The sequence below is a fragment of the Amblyomma maculatum genome, chromosome 1 (assembly GCF_055883805.1).
Source record: "Amblyomma maculatum isolate TAMU_Amacu chromosome 1, ASM5588380v1, whole genome shotgun sequence".
NCBI classification, from domain to species: domain Eukaryota; kingdom Metazoa; phylum Arthropoda; class Arachnida; order Ixodida; family Ixodidae; genus Amblyomma; species Amblyomma maculatum.
Window position 1 is genome coordinate 37,742,761 of NC_139344.1, and position 20,300 is coordinate 37,763,060.

A 20,300-nucleotide genomic window follows, 5' to 3' on the forward strand; every position below is an offset into this window, starting at 1 on the left:
CCGCCGCGCCGGTCATGGCGCCGGTTCGACTTCACCGATTCTTCCATCGCTTTGTCTGGTTTTTTTGTTCTTCGTTTCGTAGTCGCGCAGCCTCGTGACTATGCCGCCCTGGTTGCGTAGGCGTTTCTTTGGCCTTGTTAGAGTCCCTAGAAGTATTTGCTAGTCTGCCGTCCGAGCGGGGTTCCCTATGGAACCGGTTGGCCGCTTCCCGGATGAAAGCGCAGGGGGCGCTGCACGCATTCGGAGCGTGGTCGCATTGTGTACGTGGTGCTGTGGCGGTTGTGCCGTACTGCGAGTCTGCGCCGCGCTGATCCGTTGGTGCCGTGGCAAGGCTTGTGCACCACGTGCACTTCTTTTCGCTCGCGAGCCGGAATGCGTGCAAATTAGCTAGCATGTGTGCAAGTGTGCCTTTTTTATGGATGTGTGATCGCGTCATGTCCAGAAAACGGGGTAAGCGTGATAGCACGTGTTTCTTGCCCGGGTGCAAGAGCGGGTAGCGCTCGTGCAAGGTGAAATGCTCTCTCTTCAGGACACCGAAAGACGCAGGGAAGAGGCAAGAGTGGGAGCGCAACATCAAGCGCGACGGCAAAGCCAATAACATTGTTTATTGCCTCAGCTAGGGCATAAAGGAATATGTAAAACGAAAATTAAAAGGCGTAATAAATGGAAGAAAATAGGTTGGCTGTGTTCTAATAAGTTCAAGAGAGAACGATGATAAGGCCCTGCCGATATTGTCGGTTTCAGTGGCGGGCAAACCCACAAGGTGTGAATATCTTCCTCATTATTTGTGAGCAGACAGGAAATCCTGGACGTTGATATAAATATCGGTATATATAAATATCTGAGGATCCGGATCGGGGTTGCCCTCACATTACTGTAACACGAACAAGCTATAGTGTCGACGTTTGTGAGCGACACCTCAAACCCTGCTTTATTGAGCGAAGTTTTAAGACAGGTAAAGGTAATTGAGATTCCCCGGGATGTTACGCAACTCACGAAGGATACCATATCTCAATGCTGTTTCCTGACTTGTTGAAACCCCTGCCTCTCAAGAGAAAGGACCACTTGTACGAGCGAAAACAGTCAACAGGGAGACCTGCAGAGAAAGAAAAAAAGCGCACTGATCCTGAAGCATCAGTGGAGCCAGTTGAAGAATACAGCGGTGGTGGATCGTGTGACGCGAGCCTGCCCCAGGAATGCAGAAAGCTGCATGCCACCACCACTGGGGACAAATGTCGATATTTCTGATGTTGAGCAATTAACATTCGCATAGTGCCACTCAAGCGAGGACGAATCTCCGGAGGCAATCTACGCAAATCGGCGAGTTCTGTTCCATCGCAGTGATAGAGGTGAAGCTGCCATGAATGCTGCTGTGTGCATTCGAGGAAACAAAGTCAAGGAGATAGCTGTAAAGTCGACAGAAGAGGTAATTAATTTTCTGCAGGACATTGCGAAACTCAGCTTGTGTCCTGGCAGCGGATTGAAGCCTATTACCAAGACATTTCCCTCCTACAATGGGCGTTACTTAATTTGCGACGAACTGTACCAATATTTTTGATGCAGCTTGCATATAGCCTGCAAATACTTGCGAAAGTTAACTCAGAACGCCCTGTCAAGAAGAAGAAAAAATTAAGAAACAGACTTCTAAGTCTCGAGCAGTTTGTCGTACGAAGGACAAGGTGGCAAAGCTGGTAAAAGCTCTAGGTGAAATGAAAAATGAAAAGGAACACCTTTCAAGGACAGAGTTTGAAAGAAATGTTAGTGCCCTTCCTCTCAACTAACAGTTGACTGTTAAAATATGTTTCAGAGGTCAACAAAAGTGATGGCATACTCTGATGAGTGGCTACTAGGCTTCCTAAGCACCAAAGAATGCCTATCAGCAGTTTGCCTGAAGCGCGGTGCGAGTTGAAGGGCTCGGGTTCCCATCTTGCGTGCTTTAATTGTGCATGCATCCGAAAGTTTCTAGTTCTACATACGTGTTATAACTTAGCTAAACGTCCGAAGAAGTTAAGATGAAACTATAGCGTGAATGAAAACGCCGGCGACAGCGCTCTATTGCTTGCACACGTGGTCCTTGGAGTCTAGAATGTGCGTCTAGTACAGTCCTCCATGCAAGCGCAATCGTTTGCACAAAATCCTCAGAAGTCTTCATTACAATACAGCACGGCGGTAGCTTCAGCAGAATAATAGGGTATAAAAAGCAGCTTCGTTTCTACATCGGCTCAGGGGCATGCGCGCAAAACTTCGCTCACGAAAAAAAAAAAAAAAATCGTATCCTTGGTTATGCCAACAACTCGGCTGCGAATTCAATATTACGACTAAACTGAAATCAAAGACTAAAGAGCGGCATCGCATGTACAAGGCACCTGACAATGAGCATATGCAGCGAATGCATTTCGAAGCGCACGGGCGCGCGCGTCGTCTGCTCCGTCGGCAGTGGCACTCCGCTTCACCGCAGCGCCACCGCAGCGATCATTCAGCGGCAGCCCTCGCCGCGGCCGGCGGACGACAGACTAGCAATATTTCTAGGGACCCTAGCCTTGTGCCAGGCGCCAGGCAGTTCGGACGCGGCGGCGCGTAATTCGAATTATCCGTGGCGGAACCGACTCGCGATCGAATTAGCGTACTTTTTCATACATTAATTTCTATGGAGCTTGGCCAGACCAAGTAATGCAGTTCGAATTACCCAAAATTTTGAATGATAGAGGTTCGATTTAACGAGCTTTCACGTATCTCGTTTTGGCGCTGGGACTATCTGCTGCGTCGAATTACTGGGTTGTGAAAGTAGCTGTGTTGTTGCTGTAGCAAGAATGGTTCTCCTCTTGTTGGCCAAGATAGACGCTTGTAAAAGCTACACATGTGTGCTTCCTTAAGCAAGCACACTAGATGACCTCTAAACGCTATACTTGGCCTGAAACTAACTGACGATCACACTTTATGCTTGCAGTGAAGGCTGCGGGGAAACGAGGGGGCTCCACGCCTGAGATTCTGACAGCTCTGATGTGCTTGATGATGCACTGCATATCACCATGCATATTTCTGTAGCAAAGCCGGTTAGTAGGTGTAGTTTCCGCTAGACGCATAACACTTCGCTGATTTATTTGCAAAAAGAAAAAGAAAAACGCGATATGTTGCCTGATGCTAGAGAGATTGCCACCTATGCTTTGTAAGGGTTGTTTTCATCATTTTTTTTTCTTTGTCTTTGCCGGCATGCTGTCGTATCATTTTCTGTTCATTTCGCGTGATCAGTTATCTACACGCGTCCCTCGACGGGTGTAGGTAAAAACATTCCCGAAAAAAAAAAAAAAAAAAAAGAAACTCCGAGAAGATAAGGCTCCGAAAAAAGCTAGCTCAGAATAAAAGGCCCCTGAGGAAGTATACCTTAGGAGAAAACGGCCTGAAGGCAAAAAGTGCTCCATGTATGAATCCTGGAATTAACTTGGCAAAAACATTACTTTTTTTTGGGGGGGGGGGGGGGGGGGGTAGGGGGGGGGATTTTTATTGGCTTTGAGAACAGACGTCACCATTGTTTGGGTCTGGCTCCTCTGGGTGCCTGACATGTTTACGAACATTGGAAAAGGCATGCGAAAAAGCATGATGACAGAGCCTATTGAAGCATGCCGTTCGGCTAATTTTTATACAGTTCGTGGTTTCCAGTTCCCCAGCTCAGGAATGTCATTCATTAACACAGTTCTCTCATATACTGCATCGGGCTCATGCGACAGCTCGATGACAGCGTTATAAACTTTTAGCATGGCGCTACCGCTATCGCGCGCCGTCAGCGGCGCAGGCGCTGATTGGCTCCTACGCGCCGGATGCGCTGACATATGGCGGGCACGTGGCCCCATCTGGAGCCCTCAAGACCTCCGTTAGCGACAGACGGTAGCGGTAAGCGGTGGCGCTACGCTAAAAGTCTCGAATATCGCGCGGGCGTCAACTGCTCAGAGCTGTTGCGCTGGAAGACGAAGAAGAAGAGAAAGCATTGTGGGAGGGCAAGGGCTCGCCTACCGTTCCTGCTGCTGAGGGCAGCGTGATCATGCAGGCTGTTCCTTTTAATGGAAAATAGCCCTGCAAGTAATCTGCTGTTAGGCAGCGGAGCCGTAAAAAGCTCCGAATCATGCAGGCTGTTCCGTTTAATGGAAAAATATAGCCCTGCATGTAATCTGCTGTTAGGCAGCGGAGCCGTAAGAAGCTCCGAACAATTATTTTGTCGCAGCATCTAGTGTGGGTGGTGCTGAAAAGAGCACACAGTGCGATGCACCCAGCATGCCCAAGAAATCAGTCGCAGTCATTACTTTTGACAAGCTCGGATCAGTGCAATAATTTAGTCACGAGGTAATTACTACTCATTAGCGTCCACACCAGCCTATATGTAGCCATACGACTACAGAGCAAAGATATACGGATTCCACAGATAATTTGTAGTGCAAGAAAAATTGTCCTTATTGGGGCTTCGAACCCAGGGCCTTCGCCCATCCGTTGCAATCGCTCTGCGAACTGAGCTAGCCCGGTAGGCTATGAGATGTTATGGCCAGAGCAAAATGGCAAGAACGTGCAGAGTGAATGGTGTTCGAAAGTTCAGGGGAATCCACTAAGGGGGAGTTGATTTGTAATAAGGGAGCGATTATTAATTAAAACAAACACCGTGGAGACGCAGCCCGCAAACGCAGACGCAGCCTACCGTCGTGCATTGCTTGTAACGTTACGCGTTAGTGCTAATCCAGGTTATAAACACGCACCAGATTAAAAAAAAAAAAAAAAACCGACTTGCTTCGCGCAGAGCAAATCTTTTGGATGCTTCTAGTTTCTCTATGGAGTAGTGTTTTTAATATACTGTTATCTTTCCGATTCATCGAAACAAAGACCGCTTGCTGCCGTTCTTTTGACACTATAATGTAGGTTGGGACGAATACTTATTTGCCAAGCAATTCACTCCTTGTAAGCCAAGCACTGGGCCAGACGAAAGCTTGACGTTACTGTACGCCAGCGGACTTATTCGCGCTTGTAAAGCAAGCCACTGTGCCTGTAGATATGTATTTCATATGCCTTCTCCCACATCGTCACCAATCATGATCTTCTTTCTTCTCTCCTTCCCCTTCCCCAGTGCAGAGTAGCAGGCCAGATTTGAATTATTCCGGCCAACCTCTCCGCCTTTTCCTTTCAATAAATCCATTTATCTGTCTATGTTTGCACGCGTCTGGGGACATTTTTTCCTACTTCGAAAGTGAAGATTTTTTTTTTTTTTTTTTTATGAGAACGTTTTTGTCGGAACGTTCATTGGGTACGTTTTTTTTTTTTTTTTCGGAAACGTTTTTATCGGAACCCATGTATATCGTTCTATGTGATGGGCGTGTGCGGTTGATGCTATGACGTTCATTAGTATTCGCAACTGCTTGGTTTGGTTTGGTTTGCAGGGCTTAAAATCCCGAAGCGACTCAGGCTATGAGAGACGCCGCAGTGGAGGACTCCGGAAATTTCGACCGCCTGAGGTTCTTTAACGTGCACTGACACCGCACAGCACACGGGCGCCTTGCTAGGATCGTAAAATAGAAGAGTTTCTAAACGCCCTCTCAATGACAGTTTCGAGCTGCCCTCGGCGCACGCGGAGGGGTAGAGAAGTGGGGGAGAGGGGAGGGGCGTCTAACCGCAGAGAGCGGCGAAACCCAATGCATATGATAGCATGGGCAGAATAGACGCACAAGCGAAATGGCATGTTACTCGGGTGTCGAGTCAGACATAAATGAAGTGCCCCTAACGGAAATGCTGGCGCAGTGCATGTGGGCACCTAATTAAGCGCTGTTTCTTTTGGCATATTTCTTAATTTTCTTAGTTTCTGTGTATCATTCTTGAATTATGTTAGGAATGACTTCCCTTCCATGTGACAACCTTTAGGGCCCTCACGTTATACAGTAGATAGTAAATAAACCGAAAAAGTTACAAGGCATCCATCTAACAGTGCTGGATCGACCATTTTTCTTGTTTCGTATAACTTGCGGACGTACAAAAGGGGCCAAAGGAAGCTCGGCTCTAACGTGCGGCCACAGCAAGAGATGCCGCATAAAAGTCTACCCAAGGGCTTCCTAACGAAGGTACCGCACCCCGCATTCGGCCCTTTCGCCGGTGAAGCTCCCTGCCATGAGATGTAATGCCTCGAAATTCAACATAATTTAACTGGCCCTCTTGCTTGTCGGCCCACCACGAACGTCTCGGGAAGTACGGAGGAGCAGACTTCGCGGCTCCCTCTGCCGCCTCACACCTGCTTGCACTCCGCCACGCACATTAACCGACCGTCGAAAAGAAAACAAGTTAATAATAATAATAATAATAATAATAATAATAATAATAATAATAATAATAATAATAATAATAATAATAATAATAATAATAATAATAATAATAATAATAATAATAATAATAATAAAACGCTAGCTCTCAAAGAGCCGCCGAGAAGGCTCTGACGTAGACTGTCACCACTGTGTCACATGTTTGCTCGTTGACTATCTGCAAAAAAAAAACCCCTCCCGCTCATTGGATTGCAAAACGTTTTAGTTATTTCGTCAGAAAAGGCAGATGTTGATGATCCATGTTAGGTGGCCCATGATTGCGACCTGAGTGGCCCACTCGATGCCCTGGCCTTATGTGTCCAGGTCTGAGCCTGCGAACACGGTGTTCCATTGCTTGTATTTGAGACTTGTATTAGAGTCGCCGGAGGTGCTCTTCCATACACTCTCATAGTATGCCATCATAAGCGGCTATATGTCTTTGTAGAATTTGTATTTCGGTTCATAATCGCTGGGCTGCGTGCGTGCTAGTAGGTAAGGGTTTATGAGAGTTTATGAAAGAGCGTGCCTGCAGGAGTCTCCAGGTTGTCGCTTGCGCATTTTCCAACGACCTGCATCGTGGGGGAAAAGTACGCCTTTCCAATTTGGATTTATATCATAAAAGGGTGCCAAGCCGTCCTTAGACAAACTCATGTCAACGTTCGCGCTCCCAGCTCGGCTGACGAAGCCTCGAACTTTATTGTGAGGTACTTTTTTTGGTCAGTTTCCCGAGTGAGACGGGGCCCGTATAAATTCTGTTTTCTGTCTTCCTGCATGGTTAGTTGACTGCCTTGTCTCAGTGTGTGCATCGCTGCCTGAGAGATCCTGCCCTTCGCAAAGTTGCGTATGACCAATTTGGAGTCGCTGAATATTATGTCAGCGTCCGTGTTAGTTATGGCTGTAACTATTGCCATCTCTTCAGCGGTCTCGGAGGATTTTGTTTTGATTGTACCGGAGACGCACAGTCGCCCTTGCGAGTTCACATCCGCCTCGTGTTCGGGAGATAACAGGTTCGATCGCTGGTGCCGCCGGGTACCCACCGGCTTTTCAATGGGTACAAGCTTTCCTCCGGCCTGGTACTCGGCTCTTTGGGGTGAAATGTTTGGGAAAGGGGTCATAGGCCTAAAAAAAAAAAAAAAAGGCCACATAATGAGCAGAGACATTAGTCTGCCAACCAAGATCCGTATAACTCGTGCTATGGTCTTTCCAGTTGTGATGCATGGATGCGAGAGTTAAACTGTGAAAAAGGCTGACCGCCGAAGAATTGACGCGTTTGAATTGTGGTGCTGGCGAAGACTCTTGAGAGTTCCTTGGACTGCCAGAAGATCAAATCAGTCGATATTGTCGACCATAAACCCTGACTGCTCATTGGAGGGTCAAATTTTAAAGTTAAAGCTCAGCTACTTTGGTCATCTGATGAGAAGAGAGGAGTCGCTGGAGAAAGATTTGATGTTGGGAAAGGTTGAGGGTCGCCGGAGAAGGGGTAGGCAGCGAACGCGTTGGTTAGATGGCATCCTCGAGGCACTGCAGATGAAGTTATGTGATGTTAGGGAGATAGTGAGAGACCGGAAAGCGTGGCGTGACATGGTCCATAGGGTCACGAAGAGTCGGACACGACTGAACGACTAAACTGAAACTGAATGGGCTTTTGCCGCACTAGGCGGACTTATTGTTATCCGATGGCGGAACTGATGACTGCCACATCGGAGCAACTATTTGAGCAACGCTTCGTCTCGCGCAAGAGTTCGCCTGACTTATCCGGCAGCCTGCCTTACCGCAGTCGGTCTCGAAAAGAACGCTCGCTCCCCGAGATAGACCGTGGCCTGGCTGTCATTTGCGCTGACGCCCCTGACTATACCGTCACTGCGACCTGATGCTGTTGTGAATAGCAGGACGGGTCAGATAACGTTACCACTAAAGGTAGGCGCTTATGTCATTGGAGCCCACAGCACTTAGTAATTACCTCTCGGAACCTGACCGAGTGAAGCCTCCGCGTGAAGGGCGTTTTGACGAGCCAACAAAACGCTTTTATTCGAGCTGCAATGGTCAGCTACAGTCACGATAAAAATAAAGCTAATTGCAGCGAAATGTGACTTAGTGTCGCGTATCTGGCTGAACTCTGAGCGTTGCGCGGCCTTCCGCGGTCACGTTACTGCGCTCCGTATATGCTATAAAGCCTTGACATTCTATTGCTCTGAACCATAGCTTCTCGACAGTAGAACGCTACTATATTGATTCATTCATGTAGGAAACATGCTTATAATAAAAAAAAAGCTCGCCTCTGTTTAACTATAATGTTTTTTTACGACAAAAAATAAATAAAAAGCACTATGCACTGACACCACATGCATAGCACGGCGAACGTATCGTTCGTATCTTACGGCTCAAGTATCTTATCGGCTTATTGCCATTTGATTAAAAGTCAAAAGCGCGCCGTGTGTAAGTCTGCTGGCTGAAGTCAATTGAAGCATTTGTTGCTGACTCCCCATAACGCACGGCAATGGTTTTTTTTTTATGAAATATTTGTCGGATGTCATCGTTAATTATCGTTTTTGATTTCTCTGGTACCCTCGAACAGCTGGCACGGATTAGGCGGCTATCGCCTTGCAGTGTCTTCGATTTCCTCTGAATCGAATCGCGTGGCGCGCTTACATTGAAAACATGAAGATTTCGTCTGCCGATCAGGTCTATTCGCTGCGGTAGCATGCAGCAAACGCTATATGAACTTCAGCCTGTGGAACGAAGGCTTCACTAAGTCTGAAAAATTGACCTATCGGGAATATGTGAGGAGGTTGCAAATTTTGAAGAGGTCGACGAAGAGGCGCACGAACCTGGGCCCTTGCTAAGCACCTAGTTGTACTGGTGCACCTTTCCTCTGTCTCCTAATCAGCACCCATTATAATACCGTAGCAGTCTGGGCGTGTTGGTTATTCATGATGGAAAAATACAGCGCAGAGAAGGACGAGCGCTCGTGTGTCCTATGTGTCTTCATTTTGTCCTCGTCCTTCTCTGCGCTGTATTTTTCCACCCATTATAAGTTATAGTACTTTCCGCACTCACCGCGGTAACTAACCGGTTTGGGCGCTCGACTGCTGACCACGGGGACACTAGTTCCGATGGCGGCGAAGTGCAATGGGTCCATGTATTGTTCTGTGTCAGTGCACATTGAAGAACTACAGGTGGTTGAAATTAATTCGGCGACGTTCACTACGTCGTCCTCCGTAGCCAGCGTCGTTTTGGTACATTACTGTACCTTCACATGACCCCCGGTGTGGACTAGCAGGCAATCTTCTTCCTTGGACTCTGTCAGGGACGCGACAAAAAGTGTTGATGGTGGAGAACGGCAAAGTGCACAACCGACACGCCACGCCCAGGGAATTTTCGAGGGAGAGTGTAACACTTAAAGAAAGCTTGGGTGACTAGCCTTTTGCAGTGAAACATGCGGGACGGATTTAAATTCGTGCTGCTTGTTGGTGTCCGATTTTGTAGAGTATTGTCGACTGAACAAAATATTTCATTACCTCCGTTTGCATAATATAATTTTCGATGGCAGAGCACGATTTGCTTGGTACTTGTTGCCTTAGTACCTTGGTAAAAAAGAAAAAAAGATAAAATTAAGTCTTTCTGTTCTGCCTCCTTGGCAGGAGCGGGGCAGCATGGATATGTCAGTGGACGGGTCTGTGATCTGGCCATCCACGATTGATAAGTCGTATCTGCGAGTTATAGTGGAACGTTATCTGTGCAGGATATACTAAATCCTTCCGCTGCAAATGCGAGTCGTCGATAGAGCGGAAACCGCAAGTGTCGCACGTTGAAAGCGCCGGGGGGATAAATTTTCGTCGTACTGCAGAAGAGGGTTCTCATATATTGGTTAGCCGAGCTGGATTAACAACTGCAAGCTGATAACACGGATTACCACATAAGCCTGGCTGTCCAGGGTAACCTGTGAGTTTCTGAAAGGCGTGCTCAGATTAAGACGGTAATCGACGTCCCCTGACCATTTTTTTTTGTTTTCAATGAAATTTTTATTCGTTTGTTACCGCGTGCTGCATGCACTCTGGAATTTATACGCGCATCAATATTTACTCATTAAATTTATGCAACGTTTTCTATTAGAAATGGCACAAAAACGATTTTTGCTCCTGGAGCTACGCAATAAAAACGTCAATTTTCAGCTCTGCATTCTGGCACGGTGCATTGAGGTCTTGCCAATGATTTGTTTCCTCAGTATTTTGCGCGTAATTGTTCTTCATTTCAAGCGAAAATCGTAGTCGAAAAGTAAATTTTTTTTATGCTCTGCTCCATATTTGACAAAATTCAAGAAAAAAAAGAGAAATATGACAGCTGGGGCCCATTGCGCTGTTTTGATACAAATGCAATATACCATGCTGCCCCAAAGGTAATAAATTGGCCGATTATTGCTCCAACTTGCGCAGAAAAGAGGCAAGCGCGGCACGAATTTTTATTTTATTTTATTTTATTTTATTAGCAGCAACTGTCGCGGGTTCCAGGGGTGTCCGAACATTTGAAACGATTTGCGATAGCGATTTCAAGATTTCAATGCCGTTCGCACCGCACTTATTCTATGCATTAGATCAATGTGAATACTCGTAATTTTTTTTTTTTTTTTTTTTGTGCGTGTGTTTTGAACTCGCAGCCAGCGATCGCAGATTATAAACGGCGTTTTCTGGTTGCAGCATTTCACAATGGTTACATCAGTCTCTCTTGTTTGATGAATGTGCGGCAATGCTAGTTAATCAAAAAAGCGATGCTTTCAGCCGGCATGGCGGCACTGGCGAGTGAGATATGGTGCAGCGCGGCATGTCAGGGTGTGGGGCCATGGCGCAGTCAACGAGTGGCAAACGGCGAAGAAGACGAATTATTGCTAGTGCTGGGATTATTTTCTATCACTGTACCATGAGAGACGCGGCTTTTTGCAGAGCACGTCTTTAGGAAGATGGGGGACGGACAAAGCACGTACGCGTGCGCTGCTGCGGTTGCTTCGCGCTGCGACCGCTTTCGTCCCTCTTTCCTGTCCCTTCTTCGCTTCGCCTTCGGGCTTCTTTTGCGCTGTTTCACTCAAGACCACTTTATTCCTATGCACGTTTTGTTAGACCTTATTTCTACCCTCGTTAATTCGAAATAGGAGCGCGGTCCAGGCCCATGTAAATCTATGGCATCGGACGCTCTTTAATTCTTACATGGGCGCACCGTTAAAAAAAAAAAAAAAAAAGAGGGGGGGGGGGGGGTCCATATACGACCCACGCAGCCAGCGATCGTCGATATAGTCCTTCCTATTCTAAATTTATTAGAACAGTGCTGCGCATGTACTGCGTGTTTTCTGTGGCAGGCAGGACGACGATTGGAGTCCCCCAATTCCGAATTCCGAAGCCCAGTGGCATAGTTTCGGCTTCCTCAGCTTCGTGTCATCTCGTGGCTGCTTAATTGGTGCTTCACTGGACTTTTTATTTTACTTGGGGATGACGTCACACGTTCTAACTACTGCGGCTATTTATCTCGCATCCGTGTGCTTTCTCGATTACGCTAAAACTGCGCCCATGCCACGCACTGTTCACAGTCCGTGCAGTGAAGCATCCTCAAAATGCGGCAGGTCCGTCTGTAAGCAGGCGCCGCTTCTGCGTTTCACAGCGAAGAGGGTAGCTGATGCCTTTTCAATTTTAACGGAGATTTACACTGACCGCATGCTCTCAAGTTGCTCTAAAATACTGATATTGCTGCTATCAAATGGTTAAATTTCAGCTCAATGGTTGTTCCAGAATGCACATTTTGTGCTCCATAGCTTCTGTAGGAGCTATGGAGCACAAAATGCCTATTTTGGCCGTCTCAATCCGGGGGCTCCAAACTTGCAACTTGACGAAATGACAAAAAAAAAAAAAAAAAAGACGTTTTTGTCTCATCTCTTTTTTTTTTTTTCCTCGGGAAAACTACAGAATATCTTGAAGGGCTACGCTTCATTCCTTTGTGTCCACACATTTTCCTCTGAAAAATTTTCCAATATATAATTTTAATTAAACACAAAAGGGGTCATGGGACCTCGAGATGCTATCTTTATCTGATCACACCCTGAAACGACTGTGGCTCGTCGCTGCTGTAGTTTTCTTAATTAATGAGCCGTGGCCAACGGGACGGAGAGTAGCTCGTACTGTGAATACGTTTTGTCTCATTCATTGTTGTGCTTGATAAAACAATAACCTTTTTTGGGGCAGCGGCGGCGCGTTAGTAAGCGTGTTTACATTTGCTTTGCTATATTTATGACATCGAATGGCGTTTATGCGCTGAAATTACACGACTAAATGCAACCATGATTGATTTTGTGCAATTAAACCCAACGAAGTAAAGAAAGCAACCGTAACTGAGTGTTTCGTGCTGTTTCTTCTTTGTATCTGCATCCTTCCTGAGTTGGCACTCACTTCACCGATTGAAAGTCGGGGGGGTCGAAGCCTCGAACTTACAAATCCGCATGCTAGCTTTCTCTAGTTTGGTTCAGAGTTTCAAAGTTTTTGTCAGTGGGGTCTTAAGCCGCACAGTGCTACGCGATTCTTGCTTCGCGTGTGCTCTTCGTCGGAGGATAGAGAAGGAAGCTGCGGCGTGCTTAGCGTTGGGCATCCAGGATTTACCACTCGAACGTCCTGCAAGATTCGAACTGGCGCACTCGCGACGGTGATGTTTAGCGTTTCGTTGAAGATTGCGAAGTCGCTGTAACTTCCCGGCTCCCCATGTGGACGCGATCACCATGACGAGCACCCCGTGAATTGTTTGTGCTTGGGCTCGGGTGTGTGTTTATGCGAGCTACTCGATGGACGGGAATTGGCTAGGCATTTGTTCTTCTTTACTGCTTGCGGAGCAGGGGTTTTCCCAGGAATCCAGCTTCGGAAGGTTGTCTATATTTCTAGGGAAGGCAGCGGGGGCGTTGAATTGGTGGAAGGGGTACTCGTTTTTGGTTGTCATCACTGTAAGAAAAAAAAAAAAACCATTTGGAACAAATTCAGCAGATTAGTGGTGCAGGCGGAGTCTGGCTTTGGACTCCAACTTACATTATATATGTTGCTTTCATAAAAACAAATGAGGTGCGTAGGGGCATCACTGTTACGAAGTGCTACGTCGACTACATTTGCTTCACTCGCTTTCCCACAAGCGGTATCTGGCACAAATCCGCTTAAATTGCCGCCTTAGCCCCACCGCCGGGGCCCTGTCAAACCGTACATCATGACATAGAAAGCAAGCAGTGTACCCCGTCTCATGGACAACTTTCTGCAGCGGTCCTGTCTGGGAATCCGTGGTGCAAGACGAGGAGTGTATGACGCCGTCTTGATGCAGACCTAGACAAGCAGCTTTATTTTCTCTCTAGTCCTTCACCTGATTTTGTTCGCTCTGTTTCGGCTAATTGTGATGTGTCAAGCGTGTGTTCACATCCCACCAACGCATGCTGTAGTCATGATTTGTGTTTGTACTCCCCCCCCCCCCCCCTTCTGCTCGGGGGCGTGTTCAATTTGCTGTCCGGTTGTCCGATTTTTTTTTTTTTTCATTTTCAACCGCGGTAACTATGACGTGGCATTGGACTGCATCATTTTGTTAGCACTTGAATATATTCATTGCCTAGGCGTGCGTTCCTGCATGCTAGCGTTGTTTTTCTCTGCTCTTTGCAGACCGTAACTGCCTGCCTAATGTTCATTTTCAGAACGCAGTCGATAGAAAAGCAAAAGCAAGCTTTCGAAGAGACTACACGTAGCCTAGGACAGCAGCTCATCGACAAAGATCAAAAGAGGTAATTCGCATGATCTGTCTTGTACTACTGGTGTTGTTCCACGATGACCTTTGGACTACAGGTCTTGGCATTTCGGCCCTTTTCTTTCTTTTCTTTCTTTTTTTTTTTTTTTTTTTTTTTTATTGCGCCTGCCGAACGTTGGAGCTATACACCTGCAGAAGTGAAGGGGCGCGTATGCGTTTTTCAGTGTATACCTGCGGCTGTTTTAGTCACAAATTTTGTTCTAATGTAGGACCAATGCTGGGGTAAGGCTGATCTTGGTTATAATTTGGCAGTGTCTGTAGAGGTAATGGCGCTGCCGTCTGCGTTCTCACACTGACAGCACTGCTTTGAGAGAAAGAGCATGTTGCGAATTCGTCGCTTAAGGAAGAAACAGTGCCTGTGTGCAGCCATTTCGTGCAATCGAGTTTGTGTATCCGCAGCTGATGATAGCGGGAAGGGATACGGGGCCTTGGAAGCCTCCGAGAAAATTATTTCCGTCGTCGGCGGTAAAGCCATAATTCATTTTATGTCGCCAAAAACGCATAGTGTTTTGAAAGCTGTAGCAAAGTGTTAGCCATTCGAGTGTAATGCTAAAAGAGTGCGAGACTGATGAGAGCGAAGGCCGCCAGCAGCAGCGCACTTCCATTGTTTCGCTACTCGCGCTCTGCTCATGTTCGTGTCGAGTTTTGCAACTGAATGAATAGACTTATGAATCTAAGGTTGCACGCCTTGTGGGGCGTGCTGCGTGCCGAGTAAAATGATGTTTAATGCTTATTTGCGCGACGGATGAGGTTGTGAACGAATCCAAGACGTCACGTCTAGTCAAGGAGACTGTCCGTGCGCTAAAATCATAAACGCGACTGATAAAAACGGCAGATGCCAGAAGGGAAAAGCGCCCTCCTCTTCCCGTCCGCGGACTTGAGCATCACCACCGAGATCTTGATAAGGCCAGTGCACCCTGGCAGCCTACGCCACCACTGAGGATGGGCTATAAGAAATCAGCAAATGAGGCTGCAAGCGCGGGTCTGAATCGAGTCACGAGGTGTTCCCTTGCCACTTCACTGAAACCCTGATGCGCAGTTTCATTTGCCGACCCTCTATCGCCCTACCGGTAGTCGTGACGTTCGCTGCTGGGAAAGAAGGGGACGCAACGGCCTTGTTAAGTTCTCGGTGGTGGTAACTTGGATTGGCCGACTTAAATCCGCGAAATATTAGCCGCGCGATGTGCGATTCGTTTTCGATCTACCTCGTTCCTCACAGCAACTGCCGCTTTTGCTCGGCCAGCATTTCGTGCTCACTATGACCCAGACATAGCCACAGTTACACTCGGCATTCTCTTCTGGGCGGCTGGTAGCATTTGCGAATTCATGTCACCCTTGGTCAGTGCAAGGCGTCGAATGATTTGTCGCTCCACCCAGGCTATTCTGTAGCTCTGTAATTTGGCCTAGCTTAGTGTATGCACACGCGGGTGTTACGGTGTTGGCAAGGATACCTTTTTTTTTTACTTGTTCAGAGCAATAGCGATCTCTTAAGATTTCTTTTTTTCTATGCACCCCTATATACAGGGTGGTACTAAATATGTGCGAACACCGCGAAGCGTGGCCCCGCTCCGCGGAGCGTCAGCGCATCCGGCGCGGCCGCGCAAGAATCGAAGTGGCGCAAGCGCACTGAGGCTTGGAGGAGGTGCTTCGTGTCGTCTGCTACAGCACGGAATCGCACCGTGTTTCTTTACTGAGAAGCACACCTAACTGTACTGGCAGCGGCCAAACGCGCCGAGATGGCGTTATCGCGGTTCACTCACTGCAGTGTTTGCTCAGTCCTATGAAAGGCTACCAATTTGCCTATCATACTAGCTTGAACATGGCAATGTCTTATCCGCCGGCGAGGCTTTGATAAGCTCCTGCAAATGAGTGCTAAGCTAAGCCGCTAGTCGCCTTAGTGAGTGGTGCTCGGATGAATTCCATGACATCTTTATGTTCATCGTCTGACAATCGACACGCTATCAATTTTAAATGTACGACAGCCACTTTTTCCTTTCTTGCTTAATAATTATGCTGTCCCAGGGATAAAACACCAGCAGTGAAAGAACAGTGCGCTTTCGCGCTGCAGCAGACGACACGAAGCACCGCCTCCAGGCCCCTGTGCGCATGCGCCACTTTGCTTCGATGCGCGGCCACGCTTCGCGTTGTTCGCACATATTTAGGACCATCCTGTACATTCAATTCTGCTTTGTGGCTGCGTGCAGTATCGTAACACAGAAGCCTCCGCCTGCTTTCGTTCCAGGCTTAAGTACTTTCTTTTTCGTCGGAATCTTGGCTTAAAAGTGAAAAATTTAAAGGCTTGTGCTGTCTGAATGACCTCAAGGGAAGGGAGGTTCAGTACCTCATCGACAGCCAGCGCCTGAAATCCCCCCCCCCCCCCCTTATTACTTAGTAAAAACGTTTCAGGAGGAGGTTTCCTTTCAGACAGGGTGGCTGTGGAAGGCCGGCACCGGGATTCGAACGCAATCCCAGAGGTGCACTTAAGTCTGCTGAGGTGCAGTAATGCAAAAGCATTGCGAGTTCTGTCACGCCGCCTGGTGTATTCGCCCGACACTACGCTAACGAACCTCAGCCACACTCGCCCAGATGACATATGTGCATTGCGTATTTTATTTAGGTTAAATGAAGAAGCGGCGCAGATGGAACTTGACGATGTTTACTGCACTGCGCGTGAGTGTGTCGCGGTTTTACACGAGGCATTGTCGGCTGCGGTGATAGTGTAGTGCTCTCGTGTCTGGGCCAAGAAATCTAATCTGTTCGGATGGTAGTTCGATTCCTGGCTGTGACGCGATTTTTCTTAAGTGTCAGTTCGTCCGGACACGCTCTGATGACAGGCTCCGTCCACGGTAGTCATGACCCAAGATATGCTTTCGCATTAATATACTTGTTCTCACGCTCTCTGCTGCGGCGTTTTCATGCAGTAGCTGAAAAGTGTTGTGCTGTTATTTGTCGTTACTGACGCGCTGTTGCATTCGTGCGAAATGTGCCCATTGGCATTTTTATCTTTTCTCTCTCCGCGGCTAGGTCACTGTTGGAGTCCGACCTGAAGATTGAGCGCGAGTGGCGCGTGTCGCTCCAGGCCACCGTGGCCGAGCAGCAGGAGGCGGCCACGAAACTGCAGAGGGGCATAGACGCCTACCAGCAGATGGCCCAGGTCTGTTAACTTTCCCATTCGTGTTCTTGCAATTTTCGTACTTTTAATTTAATGTGAATTGATTCGACCTCGCCCTTAAGCATGTCCAAGCAGAATAGAGGGGTTTGTTTTAGCTTGCGTTACGCGGCAGCGAATTTTTGTTGGTGGCGGTATACGGGCTGCTCGTTCGTTAAGTCAGCTGATGGAAGACGTGTGGTTAAGACTGCGTCGGGCTCATGAAACGCTTTTAAAACGCCGATTTTTAAACGTCATGTTGCATATAATTGCCCGCTCGTTTCTCACACTCTCTCTCTTTTTTTTTTCAGGACCACGAAAGGCTGAAAGTGGAGTTTTCCGAGTTGGAAAGAAAATGCGCCGAGCACGAGCTCACTCTGGAGGAGCTGGGCTGCCAGCTGAGCGAGTAAGGCACAGTCTACAGAGAGTCCTTTGAATTGCGCGTATGGGACAAGCAATGTGCACCCCGTTTTGACTGCGCTTTGGTTGCGAGCATGGAGTGGCTTTTACTGCTGCCCGGAGTTCGTCTAAAAAAACGTGAGAATTTCCCGCCGGAAGGAAATTTTGAGTTCATAGGCGCGCCCACCAAGCTCTCCTTGCTCGTCGCCAGCGGTATAATTGCAACCTACTCAACCTCTTTAGGAGAGTATTGCGTACGGTACCGCTCTGCGCTTTTAACATTTCGTTCCTTGGTATTTTGTTTTTCTTCTTTTGATTAATCTGAATCAATTTACTTATTTACTTTGCGGAAGGTCACTATTGTGCCACATGCTAAGGCCATTTCATCGTATATCGAGCCAGTGCATGGTGATATATGATTCATTTGGGAGGAAATGCCAAGCGTCCTCGTCCATCTTAAACAGAGCGTTATTAGCCCCCTCCCCCCACCCCACACACACACACACGTGTGTGTGTGTGTGTGTGTGTGTGTTTTAGTTAATAAGGCAGTCACAATAGACGAAATGCAGATGTACCTCAGACAGATGAAGACATAATTTGAAAGGATGCGCTGCTTGGCGTACGTGGATATGCCCCCCCCCCCCCCAAAAAAAAAAAAAAAAAAATGGACAGAGTCGTTTTGCACATCCTTGTACGCCTAAGCAGCGCATTCTTTCAAATTGTTTTTCCAACGAGCCCAGCCCCAAGCACTTCTTAGTTGAAACACTTGCTACTGATGCTTTTTGTGTGGAGTAGTAGTTAAACTCAGCATTATTTTTACTACTCACTCATCTTTTCAATTTTTATGCTGTAGCAATTATCGGGGTATGAATTATTACGTTATTTCAGAGTCTAAAAGGATCGTGTATTGTATGGCCGTTTGATGTTAGCACTGACCAGCTAACACCTACGCGTATGGAAACGCAGGTCCAAGCTGCAAGTGGCTGACCTGAAGGAAAACAACTTGTCCTTAAAAGAAGCTGTCTGGACTAGCGACAAAGACGCCTCCTGCTGCCGGCAGTGTAGCAAGCCGTTCTCCGTTGCCCGAAGAAAGGTGGGCCTGCTTTGGTAACAGCTGAACCAAAGCGCGTGCTGTGGCGCGACCATAACCGTTCGGTTATGGTCGCGCCGTTCGCCTCACGCGGAATTGAACTGATGAGCGAACTCTGCCGCGGCAGCTATAAAATGTCATATCGCAGCACTTTTTGTCGCAAGCTGATGCCTGACATTAGGAGCCCGAAACTTTGCTATGAGGTCAGTAAAAGACCTTGAACATAAGTCGTAGCGGAACGGTTCAGGATTCAGTCACAAAAGGGACTGATTTAAACCTGTTATGATACAATCGAACACGCTTGTTCGGTTTTGTAGAAGCAGTATACTTCATCACCATGCGCACAGTGTGGAATGCTTCTTGTACAGTTCTGTGTGTTCATATTGATGTGTGCTTATAGCATGTGTATATGTGCCACAAGGGCAATTAAAGGTCTCTATAAGATACACGAACGGCCAGTAGTTTGAGACCGTACTTGTGGACATGGAAGTTGGATTCAGTTTTCTCATATATAGAGAAATTAGGTGAACGTTGCAAGGTTCACATCACGCTCATAGAGCGAATTTGCCAGACGCGCGTCCGAGAGACTTTTGTCCTCGACAGAACCGTCACCAGCAAAAGCCCCCTGCCACTGCGTGCGGAACAGTGCCGAAATATGCCGAAGTGGATGCGAGCGCGATACTGAAACGAGCCCGTGTTGCCGAGATTTCGGTGCACTGTAATGATCCAAAAGACGCTATCTGCTTCTGGGCTGCCCTTCACCCGTGCACGGCGTCGCTTCGGTACCACCCCTTGTTTCTATCTCCTAACGCGCGCATGTGATTTTTCTCTCACAGCACCATTGCCGCAGTTGCGGGGAGATATTCTGCAACGCCTGCTCGGACAACACGATGCCACTGCCGTCTTCGGCGAAGCCTGTCCGCGTCTGCGACACCTGCCAGACTGTGCTGCTCCAGCGGTATTCGGCTACCTCTTGAAGCTCTGCGTCGTGGTCTCGCTGTGGGACGTGTGCTGCGTCGTGGTTGTCCTTTTTGGTCAGGTCCCCGACCGGGAGTTCATTCCATCTCTGCCTTCTCGTCTTGCGCTGTCCCCTCGGGAGTGCGTGCTGAGGAACGGCCCGCCAGTTACGGCGGGCACTGCCACAGGTACAAACGCGGTCAAAGTCGGTGGGGCGTCCGTGTCTTTGCCGACGAATGAAACATGGGATATAGGGCTTAGCGTTCTGAGTGCGACGCTGCGCTCAGCTGAGCTTCTTTTATGCGCTGCTGCGGCTCCTGAAACGCAGCCGTACTGCTGTAGCGAGCAGGAGTATGGCGGCGTTGGACGACGCGCCCTGTCAGGCGCTGCTCGGGGCGTCTCATTCTAAGCGGCGCTGGGGAAGGTTGGTGTTCGGTAGAGGTTCGGTAGAGGTTCCAGAGCCGAAGCGCGGCGGTGTGGGTATCTCTATATTTCATATTTAACCCAACGCAACCAATTTGCAAGCTGCATCGCGGTTCGCGAGTTTTGGGACGCTAGAAACATGTTACTGTCGACA

The 20,300-nt window shown here is 47.9% G+C and overlaps 1 protein-coding gene across 1 annotated transcript in view; it reads left to right on the forward strand.

Moving 5' to 3' along the window:
* Positions 1-19,888, forward strand: part of LOC146202148 (RUN and FYVE domain-containing protein 2) — a 77,685-nt gene extending 57,797 nt beyond the window's left edge. Inside the window, exons 12-16 of the mRNA XM_084587979.1 lie at positions 14,020-14,106; positions 17,154-17,283; positions 17,589-17,683; positions 18,643-18,769; positions 19,603-19,888. Of these exons, the coding sequence (XP_084444105.1) occupies positions 14,020-14,106; positions 17,154-17,283; positions 17,589-17,683; positions 18,643-18,769; positions 19,603-19,743 (580 nt within the window). The 3' untranslated portion in view covers positions 19,744-19,888. The remainder of the gene's footprint in view (positions 1-14,019; positions 14,107-17,153; positions 17,284-17,588; positions 17,684-18,642; positions 18,770-19,602) is intronic.
* The last annotated feature ends 412 nt before the right edge of the window (positions 19,889-20,300 follow it).